The sequence below is a fragment of the Heliangelus exortis genome, chromosome 8, assembly GCF_036169615.1.
Source record: "Heliangelus exortis chromosome 8, bHelExo1.hap1, whole genome shotgun sequence".
NCBI lineage: Eukaryota > Metazoa > Chordata > Aves > Apodiformes > Trochilidae > Heliangelus > Heliangelus exortis.
The window spans coordinates 17,476,769-17,498,635 of record NC_092429.1 but is presented as its reverse complement, the minus strand read 5'-3'; the positions used below and the strand labels follow the sequence as shown (position 1 = coordinate 17,498,635).

At 39.6% G+C, this 21,867-nt stretch overlaps 1 protein-coding gene across 7 annotated transcripts in view; it reads left to right on the top strand.

The window, feature by feature from the left end:
* The window catches only part of ABCA4 (ATP binding cassette subfamily A member 4), a 75,145-nt gene that overhangs the window by 12,951 nt on the left and 40,327 nt on the right, over positions 1-21,867 (top strand). For 6 of the 7 annotated variants that reach the window (XM_071750758.1, XM_071750757.1, XM_071750754.1 and 3 more), the window contains 10 exons: positions 2,872-2,999; positions 8,376-8,573; positions 10,572-10,661; positions 10,998-11,238; positions 12,709-12,848; positions 13,936-14,052; positions 14,829-15,026; positions 18,485-18,690; positions 19,708-19,884; positions 20,972-21,194. In XM_071750758.1, the coding sequence (XP_071606859.1) occupies positions 2,872-2,999; positions 8,376-8,573; positions 10,572-10,661; positions 10,998-11,238; positions 12,709-12,848; positions 13,936-14,052; positions 14,829-15,026; positions 18,485-18,690; positions 19,708-19,884; positions 20,972-21,194 (1,718 nt within the window). Of the gene's footprint in view, positions 1-1,204; positions 1,281-2,871; positions 3,000-8,375; positions 8,574-10,571; positions 10,662-10,997; positions 11,239-12,708; positions 12,849-13,935; positions 14,053-14,828; positions 15,027-18,484; positions 18,691-19,707; positions 19,885-20,971; positions 21,195-21,867 lie in introns of those variants that run through there. The other variant, XM_071750759.1, reaches the window with a different exon arrangement.

Here is a 21,867-nt window from a genome sequence, read left to right as displayed (position 1 = left end):
TTTGAAAGGATACTCCTAAAACTAAATGGATTGGTTAAACTAATTTGATTGGCACACAAATAGATTGACTCTGAGAATTGATCTGTTCCCTTCTCAAGTCCTTTGCTACAGAAATAATATACTTATTAAAATCAAATAGTGACTCTCAATATATATTTTAAATAAGAAGTGTATAAACCATCTTATGCAGTATCTTATCAGAGGTTTCTAACTAGAAGTTAGAGACACTATCTCATTGTAAATAACAATGAGATGCTCAAAATACCCCTGAATGCAAACAATAAGAACTTCAGTGTAATCTGAGCTGGTGGTTTGTACACATCTATAGAAACCAAAGCTGCCTATTGAGAAGTGAGGGGCAAAGCATGCATGACATGCCATGGGTTTGCAACATATTATTGAGGGACCACACCCCATGGTTTAGGAAGCTGCCTTTGCATCCAGTTATCAGTTTTGCTCAGCAGCTTGAAAGCAAAGTTAACTCCTCTCCATTCCTGTGATTTCTGTGAATGCTCTATCAGAATCTGTCGGGGGGTTAAAGTGTTTTACTTAAAAAAAACGTAGATGTTTGGAATCTTCTAACAAAGTCAGCTCTGGAACTAGTAAAATATGAAAATTTCCATAAAGTAATAGGCTACAGATTTGACCAGGTTGACCAGTGTAGCTTACTACTATTGCCTAAAAGTAACAAACCTAACAGAATACTGTTATAGCTGCAAAGTTGGGTGATGAAAAATCAACAAACTTTGGAACAGAGATTGTTCTTTCTCCTAATTCCTTAAACCAGATCTGCCTCTTGATACTTCCTTCCTTGTTCCGTTGCACTGACATATTTGATGAGGTGTGTTCCTGTAGTGTGCTTTTTCCTCCACAATGTCCGGGTGCCAGGAAAGGCATCAATGAGGGACTGGCCCCTACTATTGTTTTCAGTGTTTACTTCTTGAATAAATACATGGAGAAGCAATGGAAGAAGTTCTGCTCAGCCTTTGCAGTTCTATGGCAGAATATGCTTATTGCAGACAGAATTGTGGAAGTTGGTTGTCAAACTCTGACAAGACTCTGCTTAACTCCACAGAATGGAGGCACTCAGAAGCAAATTTGTGTATGTTTATGTACAGATGTCCAAAGCTCCATTCCCTGTGTCAGTATGATATATGCTACTCATATCAGTTTCAGCTGCCTGCTCTAAAGACTGGAGGAACTAATGCTTTTCAGACAATCTTTCTGAAGTCTGTTGATGCTATGTGAACTACTTTTAATAAGGCTTGGACATTCAATGGGTATGAGCAACATTCACTTTTCGAGTTTTCACTTGGTCCATACTGAAGCAGAATTCACACTGATACTGATCTGCAGCAGACACAAGTGAAAGAAGATTGGCACTTTTTAGGTGCAGCAGTATTTTGAATATGTTATAGATGGGATTAAGGAAATTTGCTTGCCTCTCATGTTTAATTTAGCATGTTAATGTGTGGGTAGTCCCAGTGGTTTGCCTGAAGATTTGCCACATTCTAGATTAATAGTTGGTCACCTAGTTTGATATTACTATTAAACTACAGTTTATGCTTCTCCAAGAAAAATTAATTTTTTCTCATGAAAGATTTTCAAGGGACCATTTTTACAGTGCTACAGAGTAAGATTAACTAGATAAGATTGACAGCAAGTAATCAATTAGTGTAAATGTAAAGTGCTGGCGAAAGTTATTTACACAAGACTTAGAAAAAAGAACACTAACAGCAGTAGCACACTTGAATCGGAGCATTTAAAGTAAAGTATTAACTCAGAAAAAAGCTGAGAGATGTTTAAAAGCAGTTGGAGATGCTTTCACTACTTCCATTGCTGACATTCAGACTGAATCAACTTTGAGAGATCAGGTAGGCAGAATCAGAATACTCAGCATTTTCTGAATGTTCTCTGTTCACTGTGAAGTATAAGAGCCAAAGTGTCACAGTTGAACACTGGCCCGGCAATTAAACCGAATGACAGAGCCTTTCTATTAATCCCCTTCTCCTCCCTGATAAAGAAAGGAGAGAGATTAAGGGAGAGAGGCTTATGGGTTGGAAACTAAACTACACAACTTTAATGAAACAGTAATGATAAATAGGAAAAATTACTGAATATATTCAAATATACAAATATACAGGAAAATTGATGCCACGTTCCTCCTCCCTCCTCCCCAATAACTCTCACATCACCACTGAGGCTGCAGGGCAGCCCTGGGAAAGTCCAGGCTGGACTCCTGGAGTCGGCAGCAGTTGGGAGCTGGAGGCAGGAACACACAGATATGGGCTGGCACGGATCAGGAGCACAGGCAGAGGAACAGATGGAATCCTCCCAGGATGCCAAAGCAAACAGGGACAGGAGAAGCAGGGGAAGCAGAAAGAGCAGGAAGAGCAAAAAGGGCAGGAAGGGGTTTGACCCTTGTGATCCCTTAAATTTATACTGAGCATGACGTGTATGGGATGGAATAATCTGTTTGGTCAGTTCTGGCATCTGTCTTGTCTGTTCCTCCCCAAAGGAGGGCTGCAGGTGGGACCTCCTTACTCCTTCTGGAGGGTAAAATGTTCCTCAGAGCTGAGCAGTGTCCTTGGCTCTGCACACCAGTCTCTAGCAGTAACTATAAACATGGAGTGTTATCAGTCCTAGAAGCAGACACTGTCTGAGAAACTTGCTGTTAATTTCAGCAAGTGCAACTACTTAAAAGAGACTTAGCTGAAAGCAAAAGTACAAGGCATAAAATCACCTTTATCCTGGCCCAAACCAGGACACAAAGCATGTACTTTTTTTCAGGTTTAAGCCAGAGTACGAATTGTTATTTTTATTTCCTTTGTTAGATATCTCCCTGATCTCTGCATTCCTTTCTTCATCCAGGAAAAGGAATACGAATTCTAGACATCTTGAAAGATGGGGAGACCCTGACTTCCTTCTTGCTGGAGGATGCTGGCCTCCCAGATGTTGTTGTTTTCCAGCTTATTAATGCTCAAGTGCGCCCTGAACAGGTGAGTAGAGTATAACAGCTACCAAGCTGTTACCTGCGTGGAGTGCAATATCTTCAGCTGTAAATGCAAAGTAGCCTCAATGTGGACCTTTTGCCCAGAATTCCTGCTGCTTTATATCTTGCTTGTACACCTTCTCCTTTCAGTTTTCATGTATCTAGAGGAAGAGGTGTTTGTTTCGTCTTTAGAATGTTATTTGAATGTGCATTAAATATCTCAATATAGATAATTAGATATATTAGATAAACAAAATATCTAAATATAGATATTTTGTTTGTTGCTGTTGTTGCTCTTAAAAAATCCTGAGTGAAAGCTGCAGGTCAAATCCCTCCTGTCACAGCTAAGTAGGGGACTGTGTTTGACCAGGTCCAGGCTGTCTGCCTCTGTGTGTACTGGTGGCTGGGAGCTCTGTGAGGAATGCTGTATTAATGAATGAATGTTGCTGAATCAGAACTCTGGAACAATTTTTTTTTTACACTGCATTTGTGGAGGGGGGGCAAGTGCATAACAGGCTGAAAGACACAGTTGCTCTTTTTCACTGCCACATGAACACAAATGTTTGAACTGTGTGTGGCAACAAAGAGGGAGGTCATTAATGAACTTGCATGCTGTTACTTTTGTGCACCTCAGGTTCCAGCTGGTGTGACTAGGGGCCAAATTACCTACCTGCTGCATTTCTTATTAGTACCAGGAGAAGCTTCTCTTCATTTTGTCATGAAGCAATGCCACAAAACCATATCAAAGCCAGTGTAAATTGATACATCCCACTTCTTTTCACACCTCTGTATCAGCTGAGATTCTGAAAATTTGCTTCCTTGCTGCTCATGACAAGAGGAATATATAGAGACATCCTGCTGGGCTTTTCTTTCCCTTTTCATCTCTAAGTGCTTCTCCATCAGAGGTCAGCTGTGCCAGGAGGTCTGCAGTCTGCTGTGTTAGTCTCTATTAGCACCTCAATGGCATTTGCTTATCTGCTGCCATTGTATGCAGGACTGAAATTTTCAACATCACCTAAAGAATGATTGAAACCTGGTGGAACATGGTGTGTTCCTGCTCTGCTTTCTGCATTAATGTAGAAAGAGACGTAGTTCTCCATATGCTGGAAATTTAAAATATCTGAACATCAGTTAGAAAGGAAGATAGAGGAGACCTGGTGTACCACTTTTGCTGTCCACCAAGCTTGTTAACAGTAATCACAGGAATACAAGATATCTCACAAGAGCTGATTTACAGCTATGAGGAAAGAAGTGCTGTGAATATTTTCGCCAGGTGCAGAAAAACTGGTATCATACTTGTCAAAATATCGTAAGAGAATTATTTTCAATAAAATTGGAACACTTGACCTCTGATGGAAAATAAATCACCTAATTCCTATAGAACTTCTTGATAAGCAAGTTACTCAGGCTGGACTTAATTGTTTTAGGTAGAAGTTGCAGAACCATGAGTTGTACAACCACTAGGACATGGATCTATGTTCATCTGAAGCCTCAGCCCTGATAGTTCATCTCTAGTTCCTTATGCTGCTCTACCCTGTTTTCCTGCATAGTGCTGCACACCCTCTCCCCCTGCCTCTGATGGCACAGACCTGATCAACCAGAAAGCATTTTGTTTACAGGAGCCTAACTGTTGCCAACAGCTGGCTGCAGATCCAGCCCCGAGCTGCCTGTGAGGGCAGGAAATGACACAAAGAGCTGAAAGCTAAACCTGATCAAACAGCCAACTAGCTGAAAAAATAATTTGGACTTCATCTTGCCAGCTTTGGCCAAACAGTGACACATTGATTTAAAAAAAATAAGTATTGAAGTTTTCTTCTTTTTTTGAGGCCTGCTTTTTGGGGCTATTCTAAGATAAGGATAAGAGACTGATGTTAAAACACAATGAGAAGTTCAGGGAAGATTGTCAACAGCCTACCCTACCGGAAAAATTGGAAGGGCGGAGGTTTGATGTTTTTCTAAATCCATCTGTTCATGAACATTCTTGAAATGCAGTTACAGTTTGTAAATAACCTCTCTTTATTTTTGGTGTTTAATCCTTCTCGGTGGTGTTAATGTCAAAGTTTCCTCATTTCACAAGTTGAAACAAAGTTCCCAGGCTGCCTCCCTGTGCCTTTCAGCTTCATTGCAGTTCACAATGGATGATGAAGGCTGCCAGATCAGGCATATCTGGTTAGCTCTTCTCTTCACTTACATCCCCAGGACATAAGTGAGCAAATAAGTGAATTATTTCACTGACATAAAGTCAGTTAAATCCAATTCAAATGTTCCAGTTTGAGAGAGGGCTGGGAGTGTTTGGTTTTGGGGGATTTTTGCAAGCCAGGCTCTGTCAGTAGTGATAAGGGCACTACCTCTCAGATACTTTTAGTAGAAACTCACATCCCTTTCTTGTCTAGTGTCATTATTCCAGTACACAAGTTGTGCATCTGTGCATAGTTTGGGTGCTTTTTTTTTTTTTTTTTTTTTTTTTTGTGTGTGTGTGTGTGTGTGTGTATGTGTCCATAATAGCTCCATTAAATTACAGAATCAGAATCATTAGGTTTGGAAAAGACCTTCAAGATCATTGACTCCAGCCATAATCCAACTACCACAACCACTAAGCCATATCCTGAAGCACCACATCTAAATGCCTCTTGAGCACCTCCAGGGATGGTGACTCCACCACCTGCCTGGGCAGCCCATTCCAATGCCTCACCACTCTTTCAGTAAAGAAACTGTTCCTAATATCCAACCTAAACCTCCTCTGACACAACTTAAACCCATTTCCTCTCATTCTATCACTAGTTACTTGGGAGAAGAGACCAACACCAGCCTGTCTATAACCTCCCTTCAGGTAGTTGTAGAGAGCAATCAGATCTCCCTGGAGCCTTCTCTTTTTTAGACTAAATAACCTCAATTTCCTCAGTTGCTCCTCATACAACATGCCCTCCACAGCCCTCACCAGCCTTGTAGCTCTTATCTGGACATGCTCCAGGACCTCAATGTCTTTCTTAAACTGTGGCACCCAGAACTGAACACAATAATCAAGCTGTGGCCTCACCAGGGCCAAGTACAGGGGCACAATCACTTCTCTGCTCCTGCTGGATGCACTGTTTCTGATACAGGCCAGGATTCTGTTGGCCTTCTTGGCCACCTGGGCACACTGCAGGCTCATGTTCAGCCATCCATCCACCAATGCTCCCAGATCCTTCTCCACCAGGCTGCTTTCCAGCCACTCTTCCCCAAGGCTGTAGCGTTGCTTGGGCTTATTGTGATCAAAGCACAGGACTCAGCACTTGGTCTTGTTAAACTTCTTACCATTAACCTCAGCCCAACGATCTGACCTCTCCAGATGTCTCTGCAGTGCCTTTACCCTCGAGCAGCCCAACACTCCTGCTCAATATAGTGTTGTTTGCAAACTTGCTGAGGGTGCACTCAATCCCCTCATCCAAATTGTTGATAAAAATACTAAGCAGAACTGGCCCCATAACCCTGTCCTGGGGGACACTGCTTGTGACAAGGCCCCAGCTGGATTTAACCCTGTTTATCACAACTCTTTGGGCCCGGACATCCAGACAGTTTTTAATCCACTGAAGGGTCCACCTGTCTATGCCATGGGCCAGGAGTTTCTCAAGCAGAAGTCTATGTGAGACAGTGTCAAAGGCCTTGCTAAAGTCTGGGTAGACAATGTCCACAGCCTTTCCCTCATCCACTAACTGGGTCACCTGGTCATAAAAGGGGATTAATTTGGTCAAAGCAGGACCTGTTTTTTATGAATCCACATTGGCTGGGCCTGAGCTCACCATTATCCTGTGCTTGCCCTAGGACCGCACCCAAGATGAACCACCCCATGGTCTTTCCCAGTACTGAGGTCAGGTTGATAGACCTGAAATTCCCTGCATCTTCCTTTTGGCCCTTTTTGTAGATGGATGTTGTGCTGGTAAGCCTCCAGTCATCTGGCACCTCCCCTAAAAAACAGGAATGCTGATAGGTGATAGAGAGCAACTTGGCAAGCTTCTCTGCCAGCTCCCTTGTCACTCTTGGGTGAATCCCATCTGGTCCCATGGATTTGTCAGTGTCCAGGTGGCATAGCAGGTCATTAACTGCTTCCTCCTGGATTATGGGGAGTTGCTGTTGTTCTCTATCCCTATCAGGAGACTGAATACCCTGAGGATAGTGGATCTGACTATTAAAGACCGAGTCAAAGGTAGCATTCAGTACCTCAGCCTTCTCATCCTTGATAGATGTGTTACCCCCTGCATCCAATAAAGGGTGGACATTCTCCTTGACTATCTTGTTGTGGTTAATGTAGTTATAAAAGCCTGTTTTGTTATCCCTCACAGCAGTGGCCAGGTTGAGTTCTAGCTGTGCTTTTGCCTTTCTGATGTTTCCTCTGCATGCCCTAGCTAGGTCCCTGTACTCTCCTTGAGTTGCCTGCCCTTTTTCCAAAGGTGGTAGACTCTTCTTTTTTTTTTTGCTGAGCCCCTGTAAGAGCTCCCTGTTCAGCCAGGATTGCATAGATTGGATAGAGGATTGCAACATTACCTTGTGAGCAATTTCCAGTACTACTTTTTTATTATACTACTCCGTATTCTGTCCATTATAAAGAAATTAGAACTGAATCATAAGACTACCAAGAGTATTTCATTACAACAATGTAAATCCCAGGTAGATCTACTGATTTCTATGGAGCTCATCTGTTACTTTGGTTTTAAGTATAAACTGATCTGTTCCCAGTGGTAACACTAAAGATAACCATCGTTTTTTTTCTGTTCCATGTTTATATTAGAAGTGGTAATCAGTAGATGGGTGTGGTTTAATGTAAAATGTCTTTGTAAGGCCTGGCTGTATGCCTGTGCACAATGACAATGCATAATGGCTATAGGAAAGCATTAGGGCAGAATAGTCATAACTGAAAAAAATACTGAGGGAAATCAAGCTTGAGAGTCAGTGGAACTGAGCTTTTTCCTCTTATAGCAACTGACAGTAAAAACATAGCTGTCCTAAACACAGAAAGTAGAGTGATGTGGCACAATTGGTTCATCCTGGGGAAATACTGTCAAGCAACATGTAGGTATCCCTCCTGAACCTCAGGAATGTGTGGCATGGCATCAGGTGTGCTTAGGTGACAGAGAGAAGAGAGGGAAGAAGACTCACAAAAACTTTGGCAATGAAAGGAAGAATTATTAATGAGAAGGGGAAATACGTGGCTGAAAGCAAGGTTATTTAGCATAACATCAAGTGAAAGTTCAAGAGCTGCTGTTTCATCTGACCACATCCTTCTGCCATTTTTAAAAACAGTTAGAAGGGTCTGATATCAAAGTATTCCCTTTTGATTAATCTTTAATTGTTCCTGGGCAGTATGAAGGTTTCACAATAGTAAATGAAATGTTACTTTTGGTTACAGTTTGCCTACGGTGTTCCTAACCTGACTCTGAAGGACATTGCTTGCAGTCAGATGCTCCTGGACCGCTTTATTATCTTCAGCAGCAGAAGAGGGCTAAATTCTGTGCACAAGGCTATGTGTGCCTTGTCCCAGGAAAGCCTACAGAGAGTGGAAGATGCCTTGTATGCAAATGTTGATTACTTTAAGCTATTTCAGCTGGTAAGCATTAACACAGTCATCCTGCCTTATGTTCTCATTTTTTGGGGCTAATATGTCATTGTCCTTGAAGAATATTTTTGTAATATTTCACCAACATTCTAGTGGACTTTGTTTATTTACCCTTTCAACTGTAAGGTTATGGATGTGTGATGGTTAATCTACCATCAGCAGGACAGTAGACAATTAAAAAAACCTAGGCTTTTTTAATCTCTAAGGTTTCTTTTCTCCTGAGAGCAAATTTAGAGCCCATGACTGTGTATACATCTTTCGTGTTTGTTTTCCCCATGACCATGACTTCATATTTTTGAACAATGGATTTAAGTTGCTGTTTTTCTCCTTGTAACTTAATGTCATTAGATCATCACATCTGCAATTTGCTGTATAAAGCAGAATAGATTTATAAGCAGCTGCTAATGTTACATAGAAAGTATTGATCAGATTGTTCTGCCACAGCAATGTAACATCATGATTAATTTAATATAGATTTTATTCTGCTTTGAGTTGCTGAGAATTGGGAACAGAGGATTCCACAAGCTTTAATTGGCACAGCAACCAAATTACTCTTTGATTATTGTAGCAGTGGCACTCATTCATTGTGCTCATGTGATTTTGCCAATCATGATAACAATCTGTGATCAGCTTTTCAAAGCTATTTTTTCCATTGCTAAAAATCTACTTGGATATTTTCACGTATCTGATGTGTTACAATCAGTGAATTAAGTGAATTAATTGGTTACTTCAAGGATAGGTTTTCAGCATTTAAGGACTTCATGTGAATATGTGCACTGCACTGCTCAGCTTTAAAATTAAGCTTCTAAAGTAATGATTTTTCTGCCCTATCAAATTAGATAGGTTCTTGATTTTTCAAGAAGGTTCAAAGCTTTTATTTGGTTTGCTCACAGTTTGAAACAGGCTGGGTGCTTCGAGAATCCTGTCTAATCATTTCAGTGACTTGTTGTCCTTAGGGGACAAAGGAAGAGTGTATCTTGAAGCATGGTGTGTGTATACTTCCTGTGTGTAACAAGATCAGACTGCAAGTGACAGATCAGAACACACTAACATAAGCGTTCCATAAAACCTCCTGCCTTTGTGATTCCCTGCCGAGTACTTACACAGTGCAGCTGTCTTCTGCTTTCTTAACCACCTACTGACTGAAAGAAATGGCAAGGAACAGCAGGGTGTGTTATAGCTACACAATTTTTGGGAAGACTTTTTGGGGGTTGTCTTATAAATATTACATTCTAGCCATCTAAATGCCCAGATAGTACTAGAAAAAATAGATGCCTCAGAAAGCCTCAAGAGTGTTAATTCCAAGCACACATGATTCTTTAGGCAGCTGACAAAGAAGGATGTGCAAGCAAAGTTGTAAGTGATAGCATGCCATGGTGTCACCTGTTCCTTAAGAAGCCAGTGACAGCTAAAGTATTAACTTCTGCTGGAAAGACCATTTGGCCAGTCTGCATTAGCCTAGAGAAGTAATGGTTTCTGTCAGATCTTGTAGACAGCAAGGACCAGACTGTCTCGAAAATCAGGAAAACTCTCAAGTATAAAGTACTACCACTTATTTACCTCTGTGGCAATGGGCCTTTTGTATCACAACCTTTGCTAAATTCAGAGTTTACTAAGAGTCTATACATCCAACTGGTATAGAATAGCATCTGTGAGAAGCAGCTTCTCAGAAATCCCAGTTTTTGCATTCCCCCTCTATTTTTGCACCTTTGGCATGATGGGTGTAGATGAACAGAACAAATCCTAAGCCATGTTTTAGTGGCCTGTGACTGTTTTTCAGTCTTACACAGAATACTTGTACAGGCTGCTGTGTGAGTCTGCACAGGGTACTGGATCTGTGGCCTCACAGACAGGCTGACAAGACTCAGTCTTCAAAAAAACTCACAGTATTTGACCTACAGAGGTGCTATTTGGATTTTCTTCTCTCACTGCAATAGCTGTAGTCATGTAGAAACTAAAAATTCATGTGTTTTTCTGATGTATTCACAGCTTCCCACTGTGTTGGACAGAAACTCACCAGGTGCTGACCTGAAGGCCTGGGGGAGGGTACTGTCTAATGTCTCCCAGGCAGTGCAGAAGGTAAGTGGTCTAATAACAGATGACATTACTTTTCTGGGTAGCACATAGTCCTCCTTTTCCTTTGTTCTTTTTATGTTCCAGTTACCTGCTTTATCAGAAAGAAAATAGGCTTTTTGGGAACTGATTGCCTAGAAATTCATTCTCTCATTAAAAAACAAATGTAGCCATGAGCATTGGCAATTATGAAGTGTGCTCTTCTTCAGATGAGACATGGGAGAATAAGGACTGAAAATGATGTCTGTGACCAGGACAGAGGAGAAAAAAGGATGAGGTTCTGCATCCATACTTTACCAGTCTGGGCACAACTGAGATTAACAAAGTCTTGTCTTACTGCAGCTAGCCAGGAAGCCAAGTGTTCAGGACCTTTTGATGGTTCTGCAACCATTTTTACAAGATGGAAGACCAGAATCCTTAGACCAGTTGGTGAGCTCCCTGTCTGATCTTTTCTGTGGCTACCCAGAAGGAGGTGGATCCAGAGTTCTTTCCTTCAACTGGTATGAAGATAATAACTACAGAGCTTTCCTGGGGATTGACTCAACAAGAAAGAAATCCAGTTATCTTTATGATAATACAACCAGTAAGTTTTTCCACCAAATCATTACAGAGACCGTAGACAGGCACAATTTCTGTTAGAAAACTACTGTTGCTTCTACAAAATAGGAAACTAGAGATAGATGAAATGGGATTTTTTCATGCTTACTCCATAGCTGGAAGCAGAGAAGCTCGGGAATTGAGAATTGACAGAAATATAAATTTGCTTTCAATATGAAGACATTAACATCATTATCATCATCAACACAATTGAGACAATTTCTCAGTCTTCTAATATTTACTACTTATATCGGGAAGAACTTGATACTTCTGAAGAAGTTTTAGGAAAACACAGTTCCATGTTCTGGAATTTTCTCCAAGATAATTTTTTTTATGTCTTTCAACTTGACTGATAGCCTGGAGCACAGAAATTTGTCCTTTTAAATTTCATACATGGTTGCTGTTCTCTTCCTGAGTAAAATCACACTTATTTTGAAGCAGTAGTGTTCTACAGCACAATCTTACATAGAAAGTATTTCAATTTACCAGGTTTTGATTCTTTGATTTGTTCAGTTATCTTCTTGATATTATAATAAGAGAGAATGCAAAGAGGAACTGATTTTATCTTTCCTGCCATTGACTATTTTGCCTTTTTATTATGTCCCTTTCTGTTTGCTGTTTAGTTTTTCTCTACACTGAGACCACCAGCATTTTTTTTTCTGTACTAACAGCTGTATCATAGCTGGTAGTAGATTTCTGTGTCCCTTCTGCTGTGCTGGATAACGTTGCATGGGCGTAGTGTACAGGTGGGCACTTTGCCTGTAGAGGCTCTTCTACTGTTCACTGTTCATGTTGATACTTGACTCTACTTATGTCTGTACTTTCAAAAGACCTGTAAAACACCCAGTGCTCTATTTCATCAGCCAGGGAACAAATAGTTGAATGCTAACCAAGTAAACTAATTACTTCATAGCGCAGGAGTAAAAAAATGTTTGTGTAAAAATGTTTAGTTCTAAATTATTCTAGGATCCAGTTCTGAACTCTCAGTTCTGAGTTCAGCGTCCAAGCCTGCTGGGTCTCCTGTCCAGTAGTTTATACTGTGTAAGAATTAACTACTATTAGGAGAAAAAATAGCTTCATATAAGTATCAAGAGCAATATAAAGTCACTAAGTCATTAAGAAAAAGCCAATTAGAACTCAAAATCGCTCAGTGAGATCTGAGCTGTCTAGTTCCTTTCCATTTGAAATACCATATGAATAGCAGCAGATATTCAAATGGTTAAATTTATTTGCTTGCTCTTCCATTTTCTGTGGTGTCTATTTTACATCTCCATTATCTACTTACCAGCCTTTTCCATCTTATTAGATATTGTACTTCTGCACTGCAGAAGGTGCTTAACTCATTCAGATTCAACTTTTAACTGTCCTTATTGCCTGTAAAATGCCCTGCAGGATGTTACCTATGATAGGATTTGAGTTAAGATCTCATAAAAGATGTCTATCTTTCTGTCTTTAGCACCCTTTTGTAATGCAGTGATCCAGAATTTGGAATCAAACCCTTTAACCAAAATAGCCTGGAGTGCTGTGAAGCCCCTGCTGATGGGAAAAATCCTCTTTGCTCCTGATTCACCTTCTGTGCGGCAAATCCTAAAAAATGTAAGAACTTCTGAAATACAAAAATGTATATTTCTAAAAGAATTGCATATCAAGAAACAACTTTTGAAAAAAGAGTGACTCAGCTTACACCAGCCTAATCAGATTTTCTCCTTCTGACTCCATTTTTTCTGGTGGTCATCAGAAGAGGGACAGGAGACAGATAGCTTTTGGTTTAAAAAAACAGGAGACAGATCTTCACTGATTCGTCCCATCTGGGGCCACACTTGAGCTTTTTACAACCCAAGTAGCCTTTTATTGGCATGATTCCATGTTTACACTAGTAAAAATAGTAATATTTATGTATATATTACAGACGTAAGAACATCAGCAGCTATTTACCTGTAAATATTTAAATGGGGCAGCTGCATGGCTTGGATAGACTTACTGAAACCCAACACTGAGAGATTACAAACCAATTGCAACATCATGGTTTAGTGTTATGCATGTTGAAATGATACATAGCTTTCACTTCATGAAAATAGGATGGAGCCTGCACTCCTTAGCTAAATGTCTGAAGTTTGGGTGAAATGAATCTGAGCAGTCAAATCAAGGTCATCTGTGACTGAGGGCCACCTCATAACCTGCTATTTATTTACTCTCAATATCTATGTAAGGCACAGAAGAACTGATGCTTGTAGTTCACACAGGAAAGCATAAAATTTACAGCAACCCTTAACTAATATCTTAAGTATAAGGGTATCTGTCTCCTCCAATTGCCTCCCATTTGTTCATCTACCCACTTTGTCACATTTCTTTTCAGTTCTTTGTGGAGAGAAATAGTCAAGGGGAAAGAGGAAGAAATCATTTGACCTAAAAATTGTGTATTTAAAGGACCTTAAGATAACTGGGGTTGATGTGTACTTGTTTTTTCCATGAAACATAAAACAGAAGTGTATCCTATATTACTTTGATTCCAGTTGGATTTTATAACATTATTAACATTTCTGCTATTTTAATAAGTTTATTCAGTACTGAAGGTGAAAACTACTCTTGTAAGTTACAGGTTTCATTGTCTCTGTAGCTAGATCCTAAACTTTATTTATCTCTTTAGCTTTCTAACACTCTTCTGTACTGTTTTATTCCTCAGGCAAACTCCACTTTTGAGGAACTTGAACGTCTGAGACTTTTGACCAAAGCTTGGGAAGAAGTAGGGCCTCAGCTGTGGTTCTTCTTTCAAAACAGCCTGCAAATGAACATGATCCGTGTATGTTATAACTTATCAGGGATCCTCAGTAAGAGCAGCCTTCCATTATCCTTTATTTTTGCTAAGGGAGAAGACAATTAATCTGGAAAGTTGGGCTGGAAGCATAGCCTTAGCAGCAAGGAATCTGTGGCCTTTAAGGCTGTTGGACTGGTAACAGGCCTTGGTTTGAAGGCTACTGTTAGAGGTATTACAGCTTCTCTGTGACAAAACCTCAGATCCAAACACTGTCTAGGATCTGCCTAATGATTTCTTAATAAAGGCTGCAATTGCTGCTTCCTTGCCTCTCTAGAATGTCCTTCAAAAATAGTGAACTTTATTTTCTTGGGTTCTGCACAGGCAAAGAAGGCAGTAGAACTATATTTTTTTGCTGGGTCCAGCGATTTACTGTATTAGGAAGTTGCTTATTTCCACATCCCTTAGATCTGATGCTGATCAGCTGCAAGTATTGTCTGCAAGTAAAGTTTACAAAGCAGTTTATAGTAGAGAAGACATTTGTTTTTCCACACTCTTTTATATTAGATTAGACATTCATTACATTTATCCTCTTGATTATGAAGGAATAGAAATAAATACCCAAGGATAAAATTATTTTCATACTGTCTTCAAGTCTTACCAGTTCAGCTATGCAATTACCCATTTATAAAATTAATTCCTTCACATACCCTTTTTTATTCCTTCATAGCTCAGAAAGAGCTATGGAAATAGAAACCTTCCCAGCTAAACAGGGCACCTGAAGAGGATCATTATAGTGAAGCTGTCCTGATGTGTTTTCTCAGGACTCTCTGAAGCACCCTACAGTGCGGGAATTCTTGAACAGCCAGCTGAGTGCTGAAGGTTTTACAGCTGAACACATCATCAACTTTCTGCACAACGGATCTTCAGCGAGCAGGGAGAGGGGAATGGCTGACTTTGACTGGAGGAACATCTTCAGTGCTGTGGACCAAGCTCTGCGTGTGCTCAGTCAGTATCTGGAGGTAAGGTCAGCCCTCCCACAACTGCAAATACTTGTAAAGAATATCTTAAACCAGAGTAGGCAGTAATTGGGATCTTTGACTACAGACAGGAAGGTTAAAAATATCAAGAGATCTGAATTTGTTTCAAGTATCATCTCAATATTAAGAGCTTGTTTTTAAATAATACAGCAGCACATGAAAATTAATAGTAATAATAATTATTATTATTAAAACCCCCTTCAGTGTTACGATTCTCAGGTTCTAAACATTGCTTGAATTTCTGAACACACTTTGATGCTGAGGGACAGAAAGTGAATGCAAAACTTTAAGGAAATGTTTTTTGTAAGTATTAATAACTGACAAAGCACTAATATAGCAAGACGAGGATTAGAGAAGCCACTAGTTAATTAAATCTCCCTTTAGATTTTTAAAGACCTGATCAAAATTCAATTGAAACCAATGACAGAGTTTCTTCTTGTTCTGTAGCCACTTCTGACAAAATGTTTGCCTCTTTCCTGGAATCTGCACTCCCATTACCTACAGTGTTGTGGTTTTTGTGGGGCGTTGAGACTTTTTGAGAGCAACAGTGCAAAGAGTGAGGTGAATTTTCATTACATGAATTTAAAAATGCATAAAATGTAGCTGAAAATATGAAGTAATTGTGAAAATATTTTGGAAGAAACTTTTGGTAATTGTGTGGTATGGACCATCTAACTTACTGATATGATTGAATCAGACTAAGTCCAGTACAAGAAAGGTTGTATTTCTTTAGAAGACTAAGCAAACTGTTGCATCCATTCCTTCACAGAGATGGGTGACACCAGGAGTTGTAGTTTGTTTACCTGCTAAGTTAGACCTGCAGTAACTTTTTTGTAATGCCAACTTTTCTTTGTATACTTATGAGCTCAGACAAAACTAGTAGACCTTACAATGTTGCAGACTAACTCCAAGAGTTTAAAAAACTGTTGTTGTTGGCAGTAATATTAATACTTGGTAACTCCATGCTTAGCATCTGCCCTTCTAACTGAAACCATTCTGATTCTATAATATGAGGGTCAGGGCCTTTATAGAGATCAATAATATCTTACAAGCATCTATGAGAGAAAAGTAACTATGTAGTTAGTATTTAATGGTGAGATAAGCTCAGCCTCAAGCTCAGAGAGAAAACTGATTCTTGTAGGCAACAGGATCGAGCCTAACTCTCCTAATTCCAGTCCAGTTCAACCTAAAAGAGCATTCATACCCTGCAAGAAGGCAGGAGCTGAGAGTTCCTCTGCCTTCCAATAGCTGGTACAAGAAAAAAACAATAAAGCTTTTGCACTAAGCTCTGCTAACTCCTTTGATTATCTTTTTGCATCACAGCAGAATTATTTCTTACTCAAGGTGAGTGAAATACATTGTTTGTAGCAGGCAAGTACTGGAACATCCACAGTATCAGAACAGTTGCTCTACACAGTAATAGATCTTTGTGTCCTAAAGGTCATAGTAACGAGCTTATTCTTTTACGTCTACTGTTTACACTGACTTGTAAGCATTTAAGAATGTTTTCATACTGTGTCAAGCACAATGGGAACAAATAGCTCCTTTTCAGGGATGCCCTACTCCTTACCATAGTATACAATGAGGAGAAGTGTGCTGCCAGAGACTATTTTTGGAGACCAGATCTCTGCTGTAAGCTGTGATACAACTGAGAATCCCACAAATTATGCAGTGGCTGCTCATCCTCACCACCCCAGGAATTTCTTCTTCTTCCCTTTTATTGCCTTAAACCACAGATTAGCTAAACTGAGAGAGCTACCTCGTCACCTCTTTATGCTTATTATTTTCTGGTTTTGTCATAGTATTTTACTTTTGGTTTTCCCATCTTCGTTGGATTGCCTTAAGTTGTTAAATAATTACTTGGAGAAAACCCAAAATAGCTTTCCCAAAGTGGCTGATAACCAGATTCTGGTATGGTGAGATTTATGAAGGCACAAGTTGTGTTGAAATTCGCTGAAGAAAGCCTAGACAGACCATACTGCCTTTGTTTTGAAAACAATTAATATTAAGAGAGAAAGAAATTCTGGATTTTGGCTAGTAAATTACAATATGAACTCTTTTCACTTTCATATAGTGTGGATTATTGCAAGCCTGGTGTTTTAACCTCTGTTCTTATACAAGCTTTAATTTAATTCTAATTACACAGAAGATCTATAAGAACTAGTGTTTTCTGTTTTGAACACTTGCTGCTTCCTTGACTGAACCCTTGGATAAGAGCCTATACTGCTCCTCATCCCACTCCAGACACTGTCTATTCTACTGTGAAAATCTGGCCAAGATCATTTATCTATCACAACTTTGCCAATGCCATTCTGACAGATTCTCCTGGAGAACTACATTAGTTCTTCTTAAGCAACTACCTTGAAAATAATTCCTCACAACAAAGAAAAAGGAAATAGTCCTCCAGACACAGCAAAGACACAATTCCACAGCATTGGAGCTGTGCTGAGGAAATGCTGGCACTTTGGCAAGAACTAAACTGAGCTTGAGAATTTATGCTCCAACCCTTCCAGTGCTTCATCTGCCAAAGTGCTTTTCAGCTAAAGTCCATGGCTAGTGTGCTTTTCTTATGGATCAGTCATCTTTTAGCTCCCTTGTACTCACTCAGGTCCTTCCTAGGCTGAAAAAAAGTAAAAAAAACTTGTAAAAGGATTGTGTTTTGATTCAACTGGATGCTGAAAAGCTCTTGTGGACAGATTCATTGTAGAGCTGAGATAATTTTATTTCCTGGATGCAGACTGTGGAGACAGTTCCTGGTACTGGGACATAATCTCTTCTGCAGCTTTAGCACTTTCAATTCAGACATTTTTTTTTCTGAGGGAACCTTGCAAGTACAGTCCAAGAGGCAGAGTTCAGTTCACGTTTCCATTACTGGATGATTACAGCGGATGAAATATATTATAAAAAATTTACTTAATTCTGTCTAATTAGCAAATGTGTCACCATAGACTTTGGCTGAATTTAGTATTGGCTATGTGTTTTCTACATGTTCATCTAAATTTGCCCTGCTATACTTATAAATTGTAACAGCAGCTCCTGCTTTAGTAACCACCCTGGCTTGATTTCTTACTTGTCAAGATGGACACTTCTTGAGCTTTATCAGGAATAAACTGCTTTCAAAATTATTTCATCCACTCACATTGACCACAGCAATGCTAAACCTGAGGTTTTCAGTGCTTCTTAGGGAGAATGTTTCTGAGTTTGTACTGATAATGTGTGTTTTAAACGTGTCATTTAAAAAAGACAAAGAATAGGGAAGAGTCCAGGAAGAAGTAAACTTTTAATAGTTTCAGCCTAAGTTTTTAAAGCTAAAAATAGCATCTGCTTCAGATGACTCAACTTTCTTTTTCTGTTTTCAACCAATGATGCTTGATTTGATTTAATTTATACCTCTTCCAAGTTTATTTCTGGGTGATTTTTCTCTTTGTAATTATTTTTAGTGCTTGACCTTAGATAAGTTTGAAGGTTATCTTGATGAAACTCAACTAACTCATCAAGCCCTGCATCTACTGGAGGAAAACAAATTCTGGGCAGGTGTGGTTTTTCCAGACATGGAGCCAACAACCAGCAGTCTTCCAAAACATGTGAAATACAAGATTCGAATGGACATAGATGCAGTGGAGAAAACAAACAAAATCAAGGACAGGTAAGAGATAGTTCCTTCTCAGTTCTTGCCTGTCACAACATGAATATGAGAGACATGAGGACATTAGAACCTGCATTGGATACATGCATGAATCACAGAATCAGCCAGGTTGGAAAGATCATCATGTGCATCAACCCTTGATCCACTACCGCTGCAGTTACCAGACCATGGCACTGAGTGCCACATCCAGTCTCTTCTTAAAAACCTCCAGGGACAGAAAATCCACCACCTCCCTGGGCAGCCCATTCCAATGTCTGATCACCCTCTCTGTAAAGAATTTTTTTCTAATATCTAATCTAAACCTCCCCTGAAAGGAGGAGGTTTACCAACAGTTAGCACATATTACAGTGCAGAATCCATCTCCAGGTACTGACACAAGTTATTTCCATCTCCAGATACTGACAACTGGTTTCACTCTTGTGACAGGCCCAAAAGTGCTACATGGCAAAGGGAATGACTCTGGTCAGAATCTATTCAGAAAGCTGCTCCATCACCAGGTGGGGCAGACAAGGAATTGCTACATGGATTATGACCCTCCTTCCCTCCAACTGGACAGCAGAACTGCTCTGCTGTTTCTTCTCAAGTCTTCCTTGAATAGTCTTTAAGGGATAGCAGCAATATCTCATGATAGTCTACACAGAGGAATATAGTGGTGTCTGGTAGTTGCAATCGAGCTGTTCCCGTTTAATCTCCAAGGATACTGTATCCCAAATACAGCTATTTCTATTCTATAAAAATTACTCTGATGCATGGTTAACATGTACATTTTTGGTGAAAAATGCTGTTCTGCATCAGTATAGAGAAAAATAAAGTAAACAAAAGAACAGTTCAGGTTATATACTTTCTCAAACAGTCTGGACTGATAGATCAAAATCTAGAAAAGATGACTCCAGGCACTGGTCCTACAGTTTCAGCAGTTAAGATGTTTATATTCATTAATTTGTTTCCCCCCCACCCATCCTCTAAAGCCACTTTTTAACCAAATGATTTCCCAAATGATGTGAATTTTCTTTTGAGGTACTGGGATCCTGGTCCAAGAGCTGATCCTGTGGATGATTTACGTTATATCTGGGGAGGCTTTGCATATCTCCAAGACATGATAGAGCATGGGATTATAAGGACACAGACCAACACTGAAGTGCCATTAGGAATTTATCTGCAGCAAATGCCATACCCATGTTTTGTGGATGATGTGTGAGTAGAAGCAGTTTGGCTTAATTCTGACCTACTTGGATTGCTGGGTGCTTTAAGACTCTAAGCCTAGTCCTAAAATAGATGTACAAGAGCAATAACTGCTCTTGTTATAAGAAGACAGAGACATAACTGAATTACTTTGGGTTTTTTTCTCTTATCCTGCCATAACCCAGACTCCAGAAACCACCTCTGCCAAGATTCTAACCCTAATTCCAGTCCTTGCTTTTGTTGTATCCAGGCAACCAGCAGCCAGATGTAGAATGAACACAAACCACTGGCCCCTTAAAATCAGCAGTTTTCTTCCAATTTTGCTTATCAGCCTCTTCAACCCAAAATCTTTCTCATCCTGACAGCACACTTGGGGCAGTGCTTCACCAAGGAGCATCTGCCAGGGTGTCTGGAGGGTCTGGGTGCAATAGAGTCTCGGGGGAGGGACAGTGAAAGGGAGCAGTGCCTTCATCACGGTACAATATGGGCCAACCACAGCAGCCTGTCCCACCACTGTTGTTTTGGAAGTGGTACTCTGTGGAACACTCCCAATATATTCCACAAGTCAGGGTTTATACAAATTTCAGAAGCCTTGCTGAAATTTTCTATGCACCTAAAGTTACATTTGTTTAATTCTTTTGCCGGTGAATCTTGAGAACACAAAAAGATAGTGACACTCCCAAATTGGTAACTTTGGCATATATATTAAAATATTTTTTTATTTCATAGAAAAAGTATTAAGGCAATTCACCCTGAAGAGAGACGTCTTTTCATGAGCCACCACATTTTGTAACCTTCAGTTATCCTTCAAACCTCTTTGCAAAATAGAAATAATAACCTCTCATAGGAGTGCAGCCACCATTAGTTCATTAATATTGAGGTTGCTTTTTAAGTTCAGTAGTAATGTGTTATTTATGTTTAGGTTGAACATTTCCAGTCACATGTTTAGTGCATGTGTTCTTCCCCATTCCTTCTTCTTTTTATTCTTGCTTTGCTTCTCAGTATTTATATATCTCTATATCTTTTTATATATATATATATATATATATATATCTGTTTTACTTATATTTAATTAATTTCTCTCTTCTTGCTTTGGTAGCTTCATGATCACCTTAAACCGCGCCTTTCCCATTTTCATGGTGCTGGCTTGGATATACTCAGTTTCCATGACTGTGAAGAGCATAGTTCTGGAGAAGGAGCTGCGTCTGAAAGAGGCTATGAAGAACAGGGGTATAACTAATGGAGTCATTTGGTGCACTTGGTTCCTAGACAGCTTCATCATGATGGCTGTGAGCACTTTCCTCCTCACGGCACTGATTACGGTAGGATTGACACTTCCAAACTGACTGCTGAGCCTATTGTGCTGTTGAGAAAGGACAGGGACCTGTGAGTGGCTGCTGGCCTGCTCTGACCACAGCATGAAGCAGGCACATTCTTACAAACACATTTCATTACAGCATTGGCACTTGGCAGAGACAAAAAGAGAAATTCACTAGTAAAGTTTATTGTGAGATCCCCACAGAACAATACACCAAGCTGACTGCTCTGTATATTGTATTTCCTGTAGAGGCAGACCTTCCAATAAATAACAATTGTTGCTCTAAATGGAAGGGTTAATAAAATGAGGAATTTTAATCTTAATAGTTCACCCTCTGTGATTCATTTGCCTACATATATATATAAAAAATATATAATTACACATCTATATTCATATGTATTTATATGTATAAATAATACACACATACATTGCTTATATATTTATCTATAAGCATCTATTAATGCTTGCCTGCTTAGAAATTCCGTCACTATTTCAATGGAAAAAACAAACAAAAAGCCTGTGAGGGTGGAAATTTTAGGACAACCTGAAAAAAAAGAAAACACCTTTTTTTCTCTGTGACTTAGAATTGCTCTTGTAATTGTTCTTTTCGGGACAGTTTGGATGCTGTCTCTAAGGTCTACATCTTATTTCAGCTATCTGAGAACAAAGCTCCTCTT